This window comes from Sceloporus undulatus, chromosome 2 (genome assembly GCF_019175285.1).
Source record: "Sceloporus undulatus isolate JIND9_A2432 ecotype Alabama chromosome 2, SceUnd_v1.1, whole genome shotgun sequence".
Classification (NCBI taxonomy): Eukaryota; Metazoa; Chordata; class Lepidosauria; order Squamata; family Phrynosomatidae; genus Sceloporus; species Sceloporus undulatus.
This window is the reverse complement of record NC_056523.1, coordinates 147035980-147053133: the sequence shown is the minus strand read 5'-3', so window position 1 is coordinate 147053133 and position 17154 is coordinate 147035980. Positions and strand designations below refer to the sequence as shown.

Here is a 17154-nt window from a genome sequence, read left to right as displayed (position 1 = left end):
CTGGAAGCCAAGATGATCAAATTGAAGCTGTTGTACTTTGGCCACATCATGATAAGGCAAGACTCGTTTAAAAAGACAACAATGCTAAGGAAGGTACAAGGCAATAGAAAGAGAGGAAGATGGCATACCAGATGGATGGACTCAATTAGGGACATCAGGGGCCTGAATCTACAAGATCTAAGCAGAGTAGTGGTAGGGGCTTGGAGATGTCTTGTCCACAAGGTTGCCATGAATTAAGATCAACTCAAGGGCACTTAACAACAAAGAGCAAAAATTATTGGCCCCTGATGTCCCTAATTGAGTCCATCCCTCTGGAAGCCAAGATGATCAAATTGAAGCTGTTGTACTTTGGCCACATCATGATAAGGCAAGACTCGTTTAAAAAGACAACAATGCTAAGGAAGGTACAAGGCAATAGAAAGAGAGGAAGATGGCATACCAGATGGATGGACTCAATTAGGGACATCAGGGGCCTGAATCTACAAGATCTAAGCAGAGTAGTGGTAGGGGCTTGGAGATGTCTTGTCCACAAGGTTGCCATGAATTAAGATCAACTCAAGGGCACTTAACAACAAAGAGCAAAAATTATTGAGGCTGAGAAAAAAGTGGCAGCAACATCCCAGGCAAAATTTTTCATATTTAAAACAAAAGCCCATGACTGGTCTGCAGCACAGACAGCAGTCATCAAGAGGGGCTGCTTTCACAGGCCAAACAAAGATACACCTACTGTCTCTATAGAGCTTTGCTACAGCTCTGTGTTTCAGAGGGTTACAGGAAATAGCACTACAAGTGCCTAGAGCATTGCATACACATTGCAGCGTGCATTAAACTATCACTATCTCATTCTTTTGAATTTATTTGTAGCATACTTGGCCACCAATGATTTAGCTCATATGCCTAAGTTTCCTAGGATATAATGATCCAGGTAAAGTGAGATGTTACCTTGGCCAACAGGGAACTCAACCTGTCTTTCAGGACAACCAATGAGCTAGTTGACCTTTCAGTCTTTTTTCATGCTGGCTGCACCTATGTGTTGAGCACTGCTATTCAATATTAGTATGCTCAAAGAATGAAACTCCAAACTGTGAGACACTGCTTAAAATAAGAAAGTCAAAGATCTTCTACAAAATAGAATTACATTTTATGAGCAATTCCACTGATTTATTCTTGTCCATTTTTTAAACACAAAGGGTCTATCAAAGACAAAGTTAACTGAAGTATATAGCTCTTAAGACTTATATCAGCCTCAGAGTTACCATGCTTTTGTCAGCAAGAAAGACTAAATAACTCTCCTAAATCCTCTGCGGTAAGCAAGACATTATTATTCTTCATTTCTAAGACACTCTGAATTTCATCCATTCTTCTCTAATCCTTCTCTTTAGGTCTTGGTGATCAAGCAAACAGACTTCCTTGCTACTTTAAAAAATTGTTTTTAACTTCTCTCTAGCCATCTGCTTCTCAAATTCCATCTTATTTTTTCTGGTTCCTTTTCACATATTGCTCTCTGTAGTTCATGCTCCCTTCCTTTTAGCAAAGCTCTTGTTTTTGCATGTGGGTTTTTAAGATACTACATATTAATAATGTGATACGTTTTTTAAAAAAGTGATTATACTAATCGACTAATTAGCCCAGAAAGACAAGGGAACAGAAAATAAATCTCAAAGAAAAACAAAACAGTTTCCAGGGGAAGGAAAGGGGGTGGTGATGTTTGTCTAACATTCCCTCCATGTGCAACAGAACAGTGGATACTCACTCATAAAAGCTCTTGCTTGTATTAGTCACTGCTTGCTAGAACAGCTTTCAAATCTCATTTATTAACATTATATTTACAGGAGTTCTTATCACATGGCACTTAAAATGTATCTGAGCTTATACTGTAATTATTTTACTATGCTTGGAAGGAGTTACTATCCAGGTTAGGAAGGCCAAAAAGACTATAACCAAGCTTTCTAAAACCTGTAATATGGAATAACAAATATGAGATATACCAAATGATGATGCTAGTTTATTTTGAAACACATCCACCCAAAACTAAAGATGTACGCTCTGACAGGCAGTTCATAAATAATGCCCAAAGAAAAGCAGACCTAATGAACCATTTTAGATTATCCATTCTGCCCATGGTGTGATGGATAATTTTGACTTGACAATTTTTATATTATTTAATACAGCTTCTCTGGCACACGATCACTTAAAAGATTATCTGCAACAGAGATCTCAAGAATTCATAAGCTAAATTATACCAAGTAGCAACTCTGGGACAAACCATCCAACCAATCCACCACACAGAGTTGTCATGCTTCCACTGCAACTGAGCAAATGGTAGATGATAGGGTAGTTTCTATTGACCCATGGATCATCATTACCTCTAATAGCTCCCTTCTACAGCAGTACTGCATAAGCCTAAAGACTCTAAAGTGAAGAGGAAGAGGAAAAAGAATTGAAGAGATGAATAGTAAAGCTCTGCCTTTACAGGGAGCAGTGCTTCAACACAGTGTAGACTTCTACTGCACCACCAAGCCAAAAATACCAGATCGCAGGATCAAATGGAAGTAGGTATTATATATATTGACAGGTAAAGGATCTAGCCATCTAATCATTCATTTAATATATCACTTTGTTGATTACCTAATTATTCCTTTGCTGGCAATATTTCACAGCAGTATAATCAATTCTGCAAAATTTATCATTGACTGGATTGTTTACAACAGAATGCTGTCTTTTCTCAATAAAATTAGACCAGCAGGATAAAATGTGGTTGTTGTGTGCCTTCAAGTTGTTCCCAATTTATGGCAATCCTACAGTGACCTTATCATGAGGTTTTCTTGCAAAGATTTTCAGAGGGGGTTTGCCTTTGTCTGCATCTGAGGCTAAGACAGTATGACTCACCCAAGGTCACCCAGTGTGCTACCAGCAGGTGTTCAAAACCTGGTCTCCATCATCATAGTCCAATGCTTAAACCACTACACCACCCTGGCTCTCCTTTGTTTCAGTAAACCTTACCAAATGATTAATATTTCAGACGGTACTGTTTACTAGAGTGCAATATACATATTTTGTAAAATTCTTCATTACAATAATGTAATGGGCTCTTTTACACCAGGAATGATTCCTGTATGACTGCTGTCTCTATTATTTTATCCTAATGCAACTGACCAAAGTAAATAAGCCAACACACACATCTGCAACAAAATAACAATACCTCACATTTTCTATGCTTCACTCGCGCCTTAGTGGCTATTCCAGCAGGCAATCATATAGCTTGTCTTGATTTTTGACCCTGTTCCAAAAGATCTGTATGCTAGTCCAGATTATCTCATATGAGATCACATCAGGAGTTCATCCATTTAATAAACTTGTTCACATAAGTGGTCTCCCCACACCCAACACTTCTTCAGAAGCTCTCCCAATAGACTAGAGAAAAAATCCACAAAGAGCTTAGATAACATTAAACAAAAACAGGTCAAAATATTTCAGCACTGATAAAGCTTTTAAAGCATTAAATGTTAACAAAAGCATGAAAAATATTAATAATTCACCTGCCCCTGCAGGTAGTCCAGAACCATATGCATCCTGAAAGGTCAGTGCTCACCATGACTATGGTGACAATGTGCACTAGATTCCCAGATCTGCTCCTTTAGACTACCTGCATTTGTTTTTAAACATCCATATTGAGCACATACCATCTCCCATGAAATTCCACCATCGAATCCAAGTACAGCAGCCTTCTAGGCCCCTTGACTTAATTTAGTAAATTTAAGTAGTTTAGCAAAATACCTAGGGAAGATCAAGCACATAAAGAAATGCATTTATTGCCCCTAATAAAAAACAGAAACTAATAAAAACTTATTTGGGCCAGTATTACAGCAGCAATCAATAGGAACAATCAGTATTTAAGTTACGCTTACTTGTTTATATGTTTTCTATTTGTTGGTTCTTGCACCAGTCTCCCCATTCTTTAAACTATGAAGCAGTGGCTGGCAACGTCCACAAACCACTACCCGTATATACATATACATGCATACATGCATGCATACACACACACAGAAGCAGCAGCAGCAAAAAAGAAAATGCAGTTTTCCTTTAAAACAATTATTCTCAAACTCTGGTCCTTCAATTGCTTTGGACTTCAGCTCCCAGAAGCTTCAATCACCTTGGCCAATGGTCTGGGATTCTGGGAGCCAAAGTCCAGAACACTGGAAGGCCAGAGTTTGGGAATTTCTAGGAATTTTAAAAGAATTTGGGAATTTTGAAAGAAGGTGTGTATTCCTCACATACCTTACTTACAAATAGAATCACATTTCTGGGAAGCATCAAAAATTAAAATTCCACTTGGAGATATAGCAAATAAGGAGTACGTGCCTTGATTTAAAAGAAAGCATGTCTCTTTTTGTCCTGTATCACCATTACCAGGGCAGCAAAATTAGCAGCAGAAGTCAAGTGGGTGCAAAAAAAAAAAAAAAACCTCCAGTAAAACGTTTACAACAAAAGCCACATTGACCACCCAAACTGTAAAGGGACAGACTCAACTACTGTGAAAATGTTTGCTATAATTCAGCTCAGTTAGACACAGCAGGTGTAGATGTCATATGGTACCCGGGCATCGAACTGCCAACCTGCCAATCTTGCAATCAACAGAGTCAGCATCTTAACCACTTGAACCATTACAGTAATACTGCTACTGTACTCTATTTTGCTTTGGTCAGGCCTCACATTGAATACTGTGTCCAGTTCTGGGCACCACAATTAACAAAAGGTTGCGGACAAGCTGCAGCATATCTAGAGAAGGACAACCAAAATGGTGAAAGGTCTGGAAACCATGCCCTATGAGGAATGACTTGGGAAGCTGGGTATGTTTAGCCTGGAGAAGAGAAGGTTAAGAGGTGATATAATAGCCCTATTTAAATATTTGAAGTGATTCATACTGAGGATGGAGCAAATTTGTTTTCTGCTGCTCCAGAGACAAGGATGTAATTGATGCAAACTACAGGAAAAGATATTCCATCTCAACATTTAGGAGGAACTTCCTGACAGTAAAAACTGTTAAACAGTAGAATACACTCCCTCAGAATGTAGTGGAGTCTCCTTCTTTGGAGGTTTTTAAACAGAGGCTGGATTGTGGGGGTTCTTTAATTGTATGTTCCTGCATGGCAGGGGGCTGGCCTTTGAGGTCTCTTTGAACTCTGTGATTGTATGGTACTACAAACAAATTCTTGGCCTCCAAATGTATTCAGTTGTGCTTTGTTCCTGAATTCTTAAGCGTTATGTCTTTTGTACCTGGCTGTATCTGGTGCACCTTAGGGTTCTAGTAAAACCAACAACATATGTATAACAAACCTAAAGTCTGCCCCTCCTTCATGTTTGGTACTTTTACAATTCAGTAAGATTTTTTAACCATGCTTATTGAAAGGCCATCATCATCATCATCATCCAATGCCCAAGAATAACTTAACTACTTCAGGTTTAGGAGCTACAAACAAAAATATTTCTCTGGGGAAGCTAACACTTAAGGTCTGCACAGCAAGGAAACAGTACAATTTCTGTTAGGAGAAAGAAATTGAGAAGGATATAAAAACAGTGGCAACCATTAAGAACATTCCAAAGAGAAGAGCAGTGCTTAATGACAGGCAGTTGTTCAGTACTCCAGAGGTCCTGCCTCCGGCTGTTCATTCCCCGGTGGTAAAATGTATTTCTCCAATCTGACCTTGAAAGGTTCACTTCAAAATCTCATGAATGCACAACAGAGTCTGCATCTTGCTCCCCACCTTTAATGAAGCCTTCATGTATGTCACGGCGAAGAGTCATTACTAACCAACAAACCATTATGCTAGCAGAAATACATTCACAGAGAAGGAAATAAAAGATCTTGTTAGTGTCTTCCAGCACAAGTCCTTGTTCACACATTCCTGAAAGATCACAAAACTACTAAAAATACTTTAAAGCCACTCAGCAACTTTTATTGTCATCACTGAAACAGGATGTTCTGCAGTAACTCAAGATGACTGCAAATATCTGGCAGGGAGGAAGCCTGGAATTCAAAGCACCAGGACTGTGAGAAAATATACATGAGCAGTTTCAGCACAACCAGTGGAGGGGAGAGAGGAAGCACTTGAGATTACAAGTAGATGTATTTCGTAAAGTAACAATGATACCACTTTCTCAATCTGCCATTTTCCAATATTTTCTTTTCAGGAGTGTTTGATTGCACTGTTACATCACAACCAATATCAGCAACACAAAGTAAATTCCAGAGTTTCTGAAAGAGACAAATGCTTCCACAAAAGATTCTAATAAAATATTTGCAAGCGGGGGAGGAAGACCTTATTGGATTTCAGTTACACCAAGGAGGAAAATTTGCAAAAGGCCATCAGGCAACAAGGGAAAATAACAACAAGGGCAGCGGCAGTCAAAGAAGGAAGCTGTGGCCAGCTCCAAGCAATCTATGTCCAAACGCCAGATTTGAGGAGCAGAGTTTCCTCAGAATTAAGGGTGCTCCTGGAAGAATCGCATAGTAATTATTTCACAACACAAGTTACCATCTAATCCATTTTTCCCAGTCAATCTTCAGTTCTGAGGAGCCCTCAAACTCAAAACTAAACATTTGGAAACAGACTGCTCGGAGCTGCTAACCAATATCTCCCAGGGCCACTACTGCCACCACCTCTCTGTATGAGCATGAAGAAAAAGTAAAACCAGTAGCATAACAGAATGCCACAGTAGTATAGTAAACCAACAGCATTCCAACTATAGCTTCCCATAAACTCGTATAATTGCTCCAGGCCTTTCACAGAATACGAGTTCACTGGAGAACAAAACTGCTATGAAGAAACAGAGTAAGAGTAACTAGCTTCAACTCGGTATACCCAAGCATATAGTTTTAACGCTAAATAAATCCTAGCTTTCATGGAAAAGAGAAAATATGACCTGGAAAATTATGCTTTCATGAGGGACATCTACTAAATAGCATCTACGGGGTGGGAGGGGGCTCCTAAAGAAGAAGCTATGAGATGAAGTTTCCTTTAGCAAAAAAACCCCACTATTTATAAAGGACAAAACAGATGTGGATAAAATAAAGGAGAACAGAGTTGGTGTTCATAGTGGTATATTTATACTTTACTCCTGGCTGTCTAAAGCTTCAGCTTGGGTAACACTCTTTTGCAATAAAGATCAAATCTGAAATAAAATAAAATTGGTATAAAATAACTTGATTAAATAATCAGATACTAAAATGGATTCATATTTTGGAACTCTTCCAGTAGAAAAGAGTTCTGCTTGGAGTAACAAACAATTAAGGCCACAGTAAGTACACAATAGGCTAGAAAAACTGTTACCCATGAATAAAAGCTATATATAATATATGGAGAAAACTAAAGAATCCCTCTAACCAAATGCAAGCACACTTCCTGTACTCCACATGCTGGAAAAGAATCAAAGCAGCATCATATATAGCTTTCAGAAGGTTCACTAACCTTCTGTCTCCCAACTAAGGAAATATATACAATGCCAAAATAAAAAGTGGTAGTTGTCAAATGAACAGATGTTGCACCATTTTCTTCCCACAAGAGGCTTATGAGAAGCAGCCCACTACCATATGGCTACTTAACTCTGTATTTCGAGGCTACCACTATTAGTTTTCCAGTTATCTACTACAGCAGAAAAAGAAGAAGGGAAATGCAAAGAACAAGAAGAAGAAGGAAAGCCCTTTCTGTTTAGAAGTATTTTCTATTGACTTCATTTATTGGATTTTAGGCTTGGTCTCCACTCCCAAAATGTATCCAATTTTTGCACATAAAACCACCAGGCTCACAAAAAACTATTCCTAACAGATGACTACTACCTAGTTTAGGTCAATGAGTTAAATTTTACCATGCAAGGTGAGATCACAAGCAAGGTTAGTATCAAATAAGAAGTCATCTGCCCAAGCTACCTGGCAACCATGTTTCTGATCATCTTTCTTCAAAAGTGAGCTAACATCCATGCTGCAATCTTCCTCAAAATCATATTTGTACTTAAAGAAAGCAGTAGTTTTATTTAAATCACATTGCTATCATGTGTTACTTATGCCAGTCAACAACAGTTAAAGTAAGTTTTCTTAGACTGGATTTCAAACTAAGTCTCTTCATTAATTCTGTGCGTGTGTTTTTTTTTTAAAAAAACCCTCTAGTTATAAATTAACATTTGCATTTTAAGCCAAGGGACTGTTGTTTGTCCTGGTCAAGAGATTTCTGTGTGACTTCCACATATACCTGAGCTTAGAAAACTACTATTAGCAGCATGATCCCCTACAGAATTACACTGAATAGAATAAAACAGGAGGAACCAGGAAGGAAAAGTTGACATTGAAATTAATAATCCAGTCTATTAAGTGAAAAAGTAACATAAATGGAAGGAGACACTGGTGGGTATATAAGAAACACATGCCTCCTCCTCTCTAAAGTCACCATACTGGTATCCTCCATGTCTCCAAATCGCAGTGCAAAAATAACTCTGGGAGACCTCCACCTGTCTGCAAAAATGACAGACTGTAAATTAGAAGAAAGCCCTGGTAACCTCCATCAGCCATGTTCTGAAGTGTGAAGATTTCTTTCTAGATCAAATAGGCTTACTGAAACTAGCAGTAAGCCTATTTATTAAGTGCTAGTTCTCAGGAAAACAGTGTGTCATCTGAACACTGATAGGCTCTGTCTTTTAAAACGAAAGAACCCTTCCTATACCTCTTAGGTTCCCACAGGAATGCACCATCTGCCTATTCCCATAAGGAAAGATTTCAATTCTCACTTGGTAGGTTACAAGACAACAGGGTAGGGGAGGTTGTTAAAAGGGGATGACTACAACCAGATTTTTGCTTCCCATCTGTCTGAGAAATCAATACAAGTAAATCCAGCTCAATTTAAATGTTCTGACTTTGGTAACAACTTGTCAGTAAAAATCCAACATATTTGAAACATTTATATTTTAATGAAGTCCATCCTAGTAGAACGATGAGCTTTAATTCCTCATTCAAAGTGTAATTTCTACTCCGTCAGATAAAAAAAACTTTAAATAAATAATAGATCAAAGGAGTGCCATTCTGATAGCATACAGATACCATGGATATAGGCCACAAGGAATACATTTTCTAGTTACAGAATTCTGGGTAAAGACAGTGGTGAATATTTAATTTCATTATTTAGATTTATCAACAAGGGATTTTTAAATATTGTAGAGATTCCTTGAACCAGAAACACACTGAAAAATCCTCCCTGGAAAAAATTGCAGGTTGTTTCTCAGGTCTAAGATGTTGTTAACCTTGCTAGCAATATTTTAAGAAAGCATCCGCACTGCAGAAATAATCCAGTTTGGCACCACTTCAACTGCCACTGTTTAATGCTCTGCTCTGGTGCCACAACAACTACACTTCCCAGAATTCCATAGAACTAACCCATGGCCATTCAAGCTGTGTCAAACTGGATTATTTCTGCAGCGTGGACAAAGCTATTATGATATCAAATCTATAGTATTCATATCACTTGATAAATATCTTTGGTTACAATAGGATCTAGGTTAGAAGTGTCCGTAGAATTAAACTCTAAACCACTGCAAACTAGCTTCCAAGCTCAAGGTTAGGAGCCATAAAGCCATATTAATATCAAATTAGAAATACAGAGCTACTTATTTTAAGAGGTAAAAGCCAGAGTAGCATAGTGCTTTGAGTGTTGGACTATGACTCTGGAGAACAGGGTTTGATTCTCAGCTCGGCCATGAAACCCACTGAGTGACCTTGGGCAAGTCACATGCTCTCAGCCTCAAGGAAAGGCAATGGAAAACCTCCTCTGAACAAATTGTGCCAAGAAAATCCATGATAGGTTGCCTTAGGGTTGCCATAAGTCAGAAATTACTTGAAGACACATAGCAATAACGAAAGCCAGGTATCAACTAAATCACATATCATTTGGTATTACATTGCAAGACAGTGATCCTACACTCCAGGACCCCACAATACTGTAGTTCTTTATGCCAGTAGTGTGTACCAAGAAAACCTCCAAATATTGCAAGTTCCTACAGTCCTAGCTAGCAGATCCAACATAAGGAATGCAAAGAGTTGTACTATTCTCAGCCCTAATTTACAGTATAAAATGAAAGACGTATTCAGCTACAGCCCGCTGGAGCCCCCCCCCCCCCCCCGATTCAAAAGTTGTTGAGATCACCATGACTTATCCTACAAGTTTCTGACTTCTATCCACTAAGAACGGCAATATTACTGTATAAGGAAATGAGTGTAAGAATTGTTGGGAAAAATCCCCTTATTACTTTACCTAAGCAGGAGACATAAAATTATTTCTGCCCAAAATCAGAAGAAGAAAAAAAACATTTCCAAGCACCCACAAGCAAAGGAAAAGAAAAGATAATGCCATCTCTTAAACACTATGCATTTGTAGCATGTACAGTAACATCCAAAAATGCCATCTTTATTTATTTATGAAAATGTTTATATCCCATCCTATAGCCAAAGATCTCAGGATAGCTTACAATAAAATTAATTTAAAACAATAAATAATAACAATGGTTTTAAAAGAGTAAAAATATATTAAACAATTTATCAATTAAAACCAGCTTATTTAAAACTGATTAAAACAATTTTAAATACAACCCAAAACATGTGCACCCAGGATAGTTAGGTCCAAAGGCTTTAATAAAAAGCCAGGTTTTGAATTTGTGCTGAAATGATCCTAACACTGGTGACAGTTGAGTCTCCAAAGGAGGGAATTCCATAACTGGTATGCCACTGCTGAGAAGGCCATCTCCTATGTGCTCCCACAATGCACTTCTCCTACTAATACACCAATAAGGGAAATGCTACACTAGATTAATGGCAGATTAATGGCTCACAGTACTAATGTGGTACCCAAAGGATCAGATTATTGAAACGCAACATGAAACATACAAGAGAAATTAACCAAACAACCAAAATCAAGACTCAACACATGCAAATGAACATCACCCAAGGTCAGGGGATTTCCCTGCAGACAATGGAATGCCAATTAAATAGACACACATATCATCCTACCCTGAGGCCTTGTCATTGAACAACAGACCAACACAGAGGTTAACATGTACATCACTTCCTCCCAACCAAGGGTTACACAGTATATATACCCCAATCACTTCCATCCCACCAACCTCTGAAGACGCCAGCCAAAGTTGCAGGAGAAATGTCAGGAATAAATTCTTCCAGAACACGGCCACATAGCCCAAAAAACCTCACAAAACACTACATATCGATTGGGTTAACCATAACCCCTGCACTCAGAAGATGAGGTCACACTGATGTCATCTACAAGAACATCCCAGCATTTTTATTCCACACGAAACATAATATGATCCAAGCTGTAAAGTTCCAATACCAATAGCAACTGTGGTTCAAAAACCCCAACAGTTCAACCCCAAAAATCAGATAACAATAAAGGCATTACTCTTTTGTGGATTTTGGATTTTGTTTTATTCCAAAGAATGAGTGTTGGTTTTGTTTCTGATTGTCAAAAACATTATCAAAGCTATAGTCTCAGTACAAAAAAAGGACTCTGAGTTGCAAACAGAACTACAGAAGTTTTCTGCAAAAAAAATCACATTACTAAAAATCACTTTGTAAATTCTAACCATGTTTTTTAAATTAAAATTCAGTATATAAAATAAATGGGATAAATACTTCTAGCCCCAGTGGGGTCTCCTATAGACTAAACATACACTTACACAGACAAACAAGATTTATCATTAAGAAGTCATCAAAGTACTAGTGATACTGGTTAAAGTTAGCTTTTTAGAACCTAAACCTACAGGGTGTACAGACTGGCATTATATGCCATCTTCAGGGCAGAACAGGGGCCCAATAAGCTGCCCTGACACTGCAGTCACAGTGTGCACCCAACCACACAGCAGGTGGCATCACGGTGCTGCATCCAGATGACACAGTGCCAAAAAGAGCACCAGAAGATGGCACAGCGGCATCACAGGCGCCCTTTCCATGGCACAAAAAGAAGCCATTTTTTGCGGCTCCTTTTTCCGCCACGGAAAAGTCAGATTGGGGTCATGGCATGTAGTTGCCGTGGCCCCAATCCGGTGCTGAAAGGGGTGGCAGCAGGCTACTCCAAAGGGGCAGTCTTTTTAGCCCCATAGTTAACATTTGGAGCACAATTCATTGTTCCAAATAAATCACAGGCGGGATACAAACCGCCGCTTTGCGGCGCTTCCCCGCCACCGCCGTTTGCTCTGCGCAGGAGCCGCAGCAGCCAAACCGCGCGGCTCCCGCACGGAGCAAAAAAGAAGCTCCATTTCGGAGCTTCTTCTTGCGGCGCATTGATGACGTCATGAAGCGCCGCCTGCGCATTCGCGACGTCATAGGCGCCGCAACACGTCTGGACGCTATGCGTCCAGTACGTAAAGATGGCAGCGCCCATGTAGAAGGGGCGCCGCCATCTTGTACGTATAGGATACGTACTAGGGTTAGGAGGGTGCGGAAGCACCGCCCCTTCCTAACCCTAGTACGTATCCTATACGTACTATAGGGCGTTTGTATCCCACCACAGTTACTTAAAAACAACACCTTCCAAAACTCTCCTGATTGCCATGCAGGGGAGGGAGGGGGGAAAGCGTGTGAATCCAGAAGAGGCTGAGCTCTTTTGTGTCTCATTAAAGCAAAGTTGAGTGTGACAACTACACACAACAGTTTTTTTTAAAAAAATCTAATGAATGCTTATAAATAAAATACAATGAAACTAATATTAATAATACACAATTATATAACCAACATCTGTAATGTAAAGTCATACATCCAGCTTGTAACACAGGCTTATCCTGGATGCTCCAAAAACCCTTAAATCCCACTTTTTCTGTCATGGGAACAGGCTGGTTCTGATAGCTCTCAAAATGTGATTCAAGAAGCCTTGGCAGTTCTAAATCACATTTCATTTCCACATTACAAAAAAGCACTTACACAATTTCCACAGCATTTACAGCACTTTGTCACAGCACTTGAGCAAGGAGCAAAATATCTCCTTGTTATAATCTCCTTGCTTATAATATTCATAAATAGTGTAACTCCCATTTTTAGCTTCATTAAAATACTGAAATGCTCCATGATACAAATGGGTAAAGAAACAAAGTTCCAAGTTTCTCAATAGAGCAAATCTGCACAAAATCCAAATACGTTACCAATTCTCCATCCAGATACTTTGCCAAGTAGATTTTAAGATCCTATTTTAATTAACTAAATGTTTTTAAGGAGGAAAAAAGGGCAAATGATTTAAATCTTCTTTAACTACATTCATAATTTGTTTCTTAGCATGCAATGTTAACCATGTAATAAGTGTTCAACATGAAAGAGGCTAAGGAAATCTAACTAGGAAGGTACAAGGCCTACAGCAAAAGACAGTATGCAGAACCCAGTTGAATAAACAGCAACATGTGGATTTCATTTTCTCTCGAACAAAATCTGCTACAAGAGGCCATTACCCGGTCTTTCATTCGCCAACTCTGAGCCAGCGACTTGGAGCCTTCAATCTTCTCGCAGTGCCGCTTCTTCATGAAGGCCAAAGGCAGATTCCAGTCAGTCATGTCCGACTCGTCTTCCTCCCCAAGCCCCAGAAGGGGCGACTGCAGCATATCCGACTCCATGGGAGAAGGAACCGAGGCAACCAAAGATTGAAAGCCACCAGTCCAACAAAGTACGAGGAGAAAAAGTACTAGCAGGGCAAGAGAGCTGCAGTTCCAGATGAAGCTTTAGCCAAAAGGTGCCTTCTTGAAAGTGGATTTGCAAATGCTGTTGTTTGTTAAAGTGTGTGGCAATGGTCCCTTCTCAGCAGCTTTTGGAGAGTGGGGTGGCAGTGTCCGGTTTGGAAGGGATAAACTGAGCGAGTAATTCAACTGCTATACAAGGGACAACTGTCTGTCAGGAAATGGATTATCACTGTCCAGCTGAAGCTTTAAAGACACAGATAGGCATATAGGTTGTCCCCCCCTGTCCCTGCGATCTTAAGAAAACTTGAGAGCCGTTGCTGATAGCTGTCTTTGTTAATAAAAGAATAAATAATAAAGAAGGGTGTCTGCTAAAGGGTTTTAAAAGCAAGTCTGAAAAGGTGGGGTGACAAAATATTTTAGGTTGAAGAAAGTGACTTGTAACTGGCAAACCTAGCAGAGAGAGCGCTCACGACAGCCAGCCAAGGAGCAAAGTATAAGGATAGAGGAATAAAGTATAGAAGTCTCACAGCGGTGGCTGAGGTTTGACACTCTTGCCCAGGACAAGGCTGCAAGGCCTTGAGCTGCACTGAGAAACTGTGTCCAAGAGAGGAGCTGGGAAGGGGCGAAACGATGGCAAGGCCACACACCAGTCGCCTCCTTCCGAGTAACAACAACCGAAGGGGGGCTGTGGCTGAGAGCCTCTCCCTCTCGAGGCAGGCTGTCTCTTCTTGCTGTGAATTGAGGGGGTCTTAGCAGAGGCGCATGGAGTCAATCGGGAAGGCTGCCATGTGGGGCCAATGCGGAGGACCGAGGGCTTGGGGCAAAAGGGGCTGCTGGGCTCGGCCCCAGTCCTGGCTCTGGATCCAGGAGGAAGAGGCTCCCTTGGAAGGGAGGAAGGGGCCTCAGTCCGGTTCCCTGCGGCGAGAGGGGAGAACAGCCCTACCCCCGAGGCGGGGCTGCCTTCCTGTCCGGCTGCGGCGGCTGCTGCTGCTTCTGCCCCGGGAGCCCTGTCCGCCCCATCGCGGTCCCCGCCACGGCGGGCAAAGAGCGGTTCCGCTTCGTGTAGCGGCGAGCCTTGGAGGGGAAAGGTCCCGAAGAGCCAAACTCCACTCAGCAGCAGCAGCTCCACAAGGAGGCGGCCATATTGTGGAGGCCCACAATGCATCTCGGCTACGGGTCGCCGGAAGGCTCATGCGGAGCCGCACGCGTTTGGAACGGAAGAGGGGGAGGGAGCAGGAGCGAGTGGGTTGCCGTGGCAACGGCTCTCCCTCGCCCGCGTTCCCTTATACTGTATATCCAGCCGCCTCGGGCAGCCATGAGGAAGGACCCTGGCCTGGTCAGGAAGGGTCGAAGGCCACGGGCGTTTTATGAATGAATAAATAAATAAATAAATAAATAACACGTGTGTGTGAAACCTGGAAATGATCAATGGGCCAAAACACACTGCAGAAACAATCCAGTTTGACACCCGTTTAACAGCCCTGGCTCAGTGCTAGGGAATCCTGGGAACTGTAGTTTGTTGTTGTGGCACCAGAGCGCTCTCACAAAACTACAGTTCCCAGAATGCCCTAGCATTGGGCCAGGACAGTTAAAGCTGTCTCGAACTGGATTATTTCTGCGGTACGTTTTGACCCAATGATTCTAACACAGGCAAATTTCCCCCCTGCCTAGGATGTATCCACACTGCAAAAATAAAGCAGTTTGATACCACTTTAGCTGCCATGACTCAAGAGTCCTTCATACTTTGAGTGTTGGACTAGGACTCTGGAGACCTCTCAAGCGTAAAAACCCACTGGGTGGCCTTGGGTGAGTCACACTCTCTTAGCCTCAGAGGACCCCCTCTGAAGAAACTTGCCAAGAAGACCCTATGATTAGCTCACCTCAGGGTCTCCATAAGTCAAAAATGACTTGGAGGCACACAGTGACAAGAAGGAGACACCAGAGCTCTCTGACAGACCAGGCTAAATACCCTACACACACACACCAAACTACAAGTCTCTGGATTCTATAGGACAGGCCATGGCGGTTAAAGAGCTCTCAAACTGTTTTATTTCTACAGCATGGATTAGCTCCCAGATTCAGTTTGGCTCCCATTGTTGCAGCCTGTCTGCCATCCATATCATTATCCTAAATACACACAGAATAATACCAGATGTGCAATAACTGCATGAAAACAAGAACCAGCTTGACAGATGCATATAGAACCATGAAGGCCGCTGCCTTTTTGGAGTACAACTCCCAGAATCCCCCAGCAACCTGGCCATGGTTGTAAAATTTTCCCAGCTCCAAAACCATCCAAACCAAGGCCTTGTCTACACCCCTTGCATCCATCCTAGAGAAAACCCTGTGGTGGGTAGAGAGATCTTGTATCACCTTGGGAGTTTATCAGACAAGGGAAATTGGAAATATAATCCAATGGAAATCAGCGCAATCATGGGGTTTAACGTTATTGCGTGATAGACTACCAGATGCAAATTCAGGCAATGGCATGCTATTTTCAGGCAATGGGAAGTCAGTTCAAATGCAATTCACATTCACGTAAATTTGCTGAACTAGCGAATTCAGGTAAATGCATTCTCGCCCCACTTTCTTTTCATTCGAAATTAAGAAAAATTTCTCCAGTGAGATAAAGTCCTTTGAGACTCACTGAAAAAAAGAAATTGGCAGCATGAGCTTTCATAGACTCAAGTCTACTTCCTCAGATGCATATAAGCATATTGTACACATCTGAGGAAGTAGATTGAAGTCTAGGACAGCTCATGCTGCCAACTTCTTTCAGTGAGTCTCAAAAGGTGCTACAAGATCTTTATACATTCTCATTCTACAGACTAACTTGGCTATATCTTTAAATTCTACCTATGGCAGGGCTGCATACTTGGCGGCAGCCATGGCCATAATCAGATTACCCTGCCTTCATCTCCTTCCCAGTGTTGCCATCAAGCCTCGAAGATATTCCCCGGAATGTTTTACCAAAATCCAAAACCCCCAAATTCGCCAATATTTATTATTACTATTCAGTCAAATTCCCCGGAAAGAAATTAATTGGCAACACTGCTCCTTCCTTATTCACTCACCGACCCCTCACTCTGTCTCACACCTTACATCCCCATTTCTGCTCCCATGTGGGAAGGCAGACACAAATACACCATCCCCTCCTACAACATATCACAGATGAGGCCCAGGCACAGGTGGCTGAGCAACCTCAGAGGGTGGCTATGTTATTAATAAGGAAAAAATGCACAAGGAGAGGCTGCAGCAGTTTGTTGTTCCTGGGCCTACTGCTCTCCTCTCTCCCCTGCTGATTTAATTGAGTGCAAACTACTTTTGCAATCTGAACTCAGTTGGCAGCAAGTAAAATTAGCCAAGGAGAAAGTGGGGAAAGTGGGAGGAGGAGAGAGAGAAACTGAGGCATTTTTAAAGCCCCTGGATGTCAGAGGATTA

General features: G+C 41.1%; 1 protein-coding gene across 4 annotated transcripts in view; it reads right to left on the bottom strand.

The window, feature by feature from the left end:
- RPTOR (regulatory associated protein of MTOR complex 1) overlaps positions 1–14859 on the bottom strand; it is a 562842-nt gene extending 547983 nt beyond the window's left edge. For all 4 annotated transcript variants that reach the window (XM_042455637.1, XM_042455638.1, XM_042455639.1 and 1 more), the window contains exon 1: positions 13489–14859. In XM_042455637.1, coding sequence (XP_042311571.1) covers positions 13489–13650 — 162 coding nt within the window. In that variant the 5' untranslated portion in view covers positions 13651–14859. The remainder of the gene's footprint in view (positions 1–13488) is intronic.
- Positions 14860–17154: the final 2295 nt, after the last annotated feature.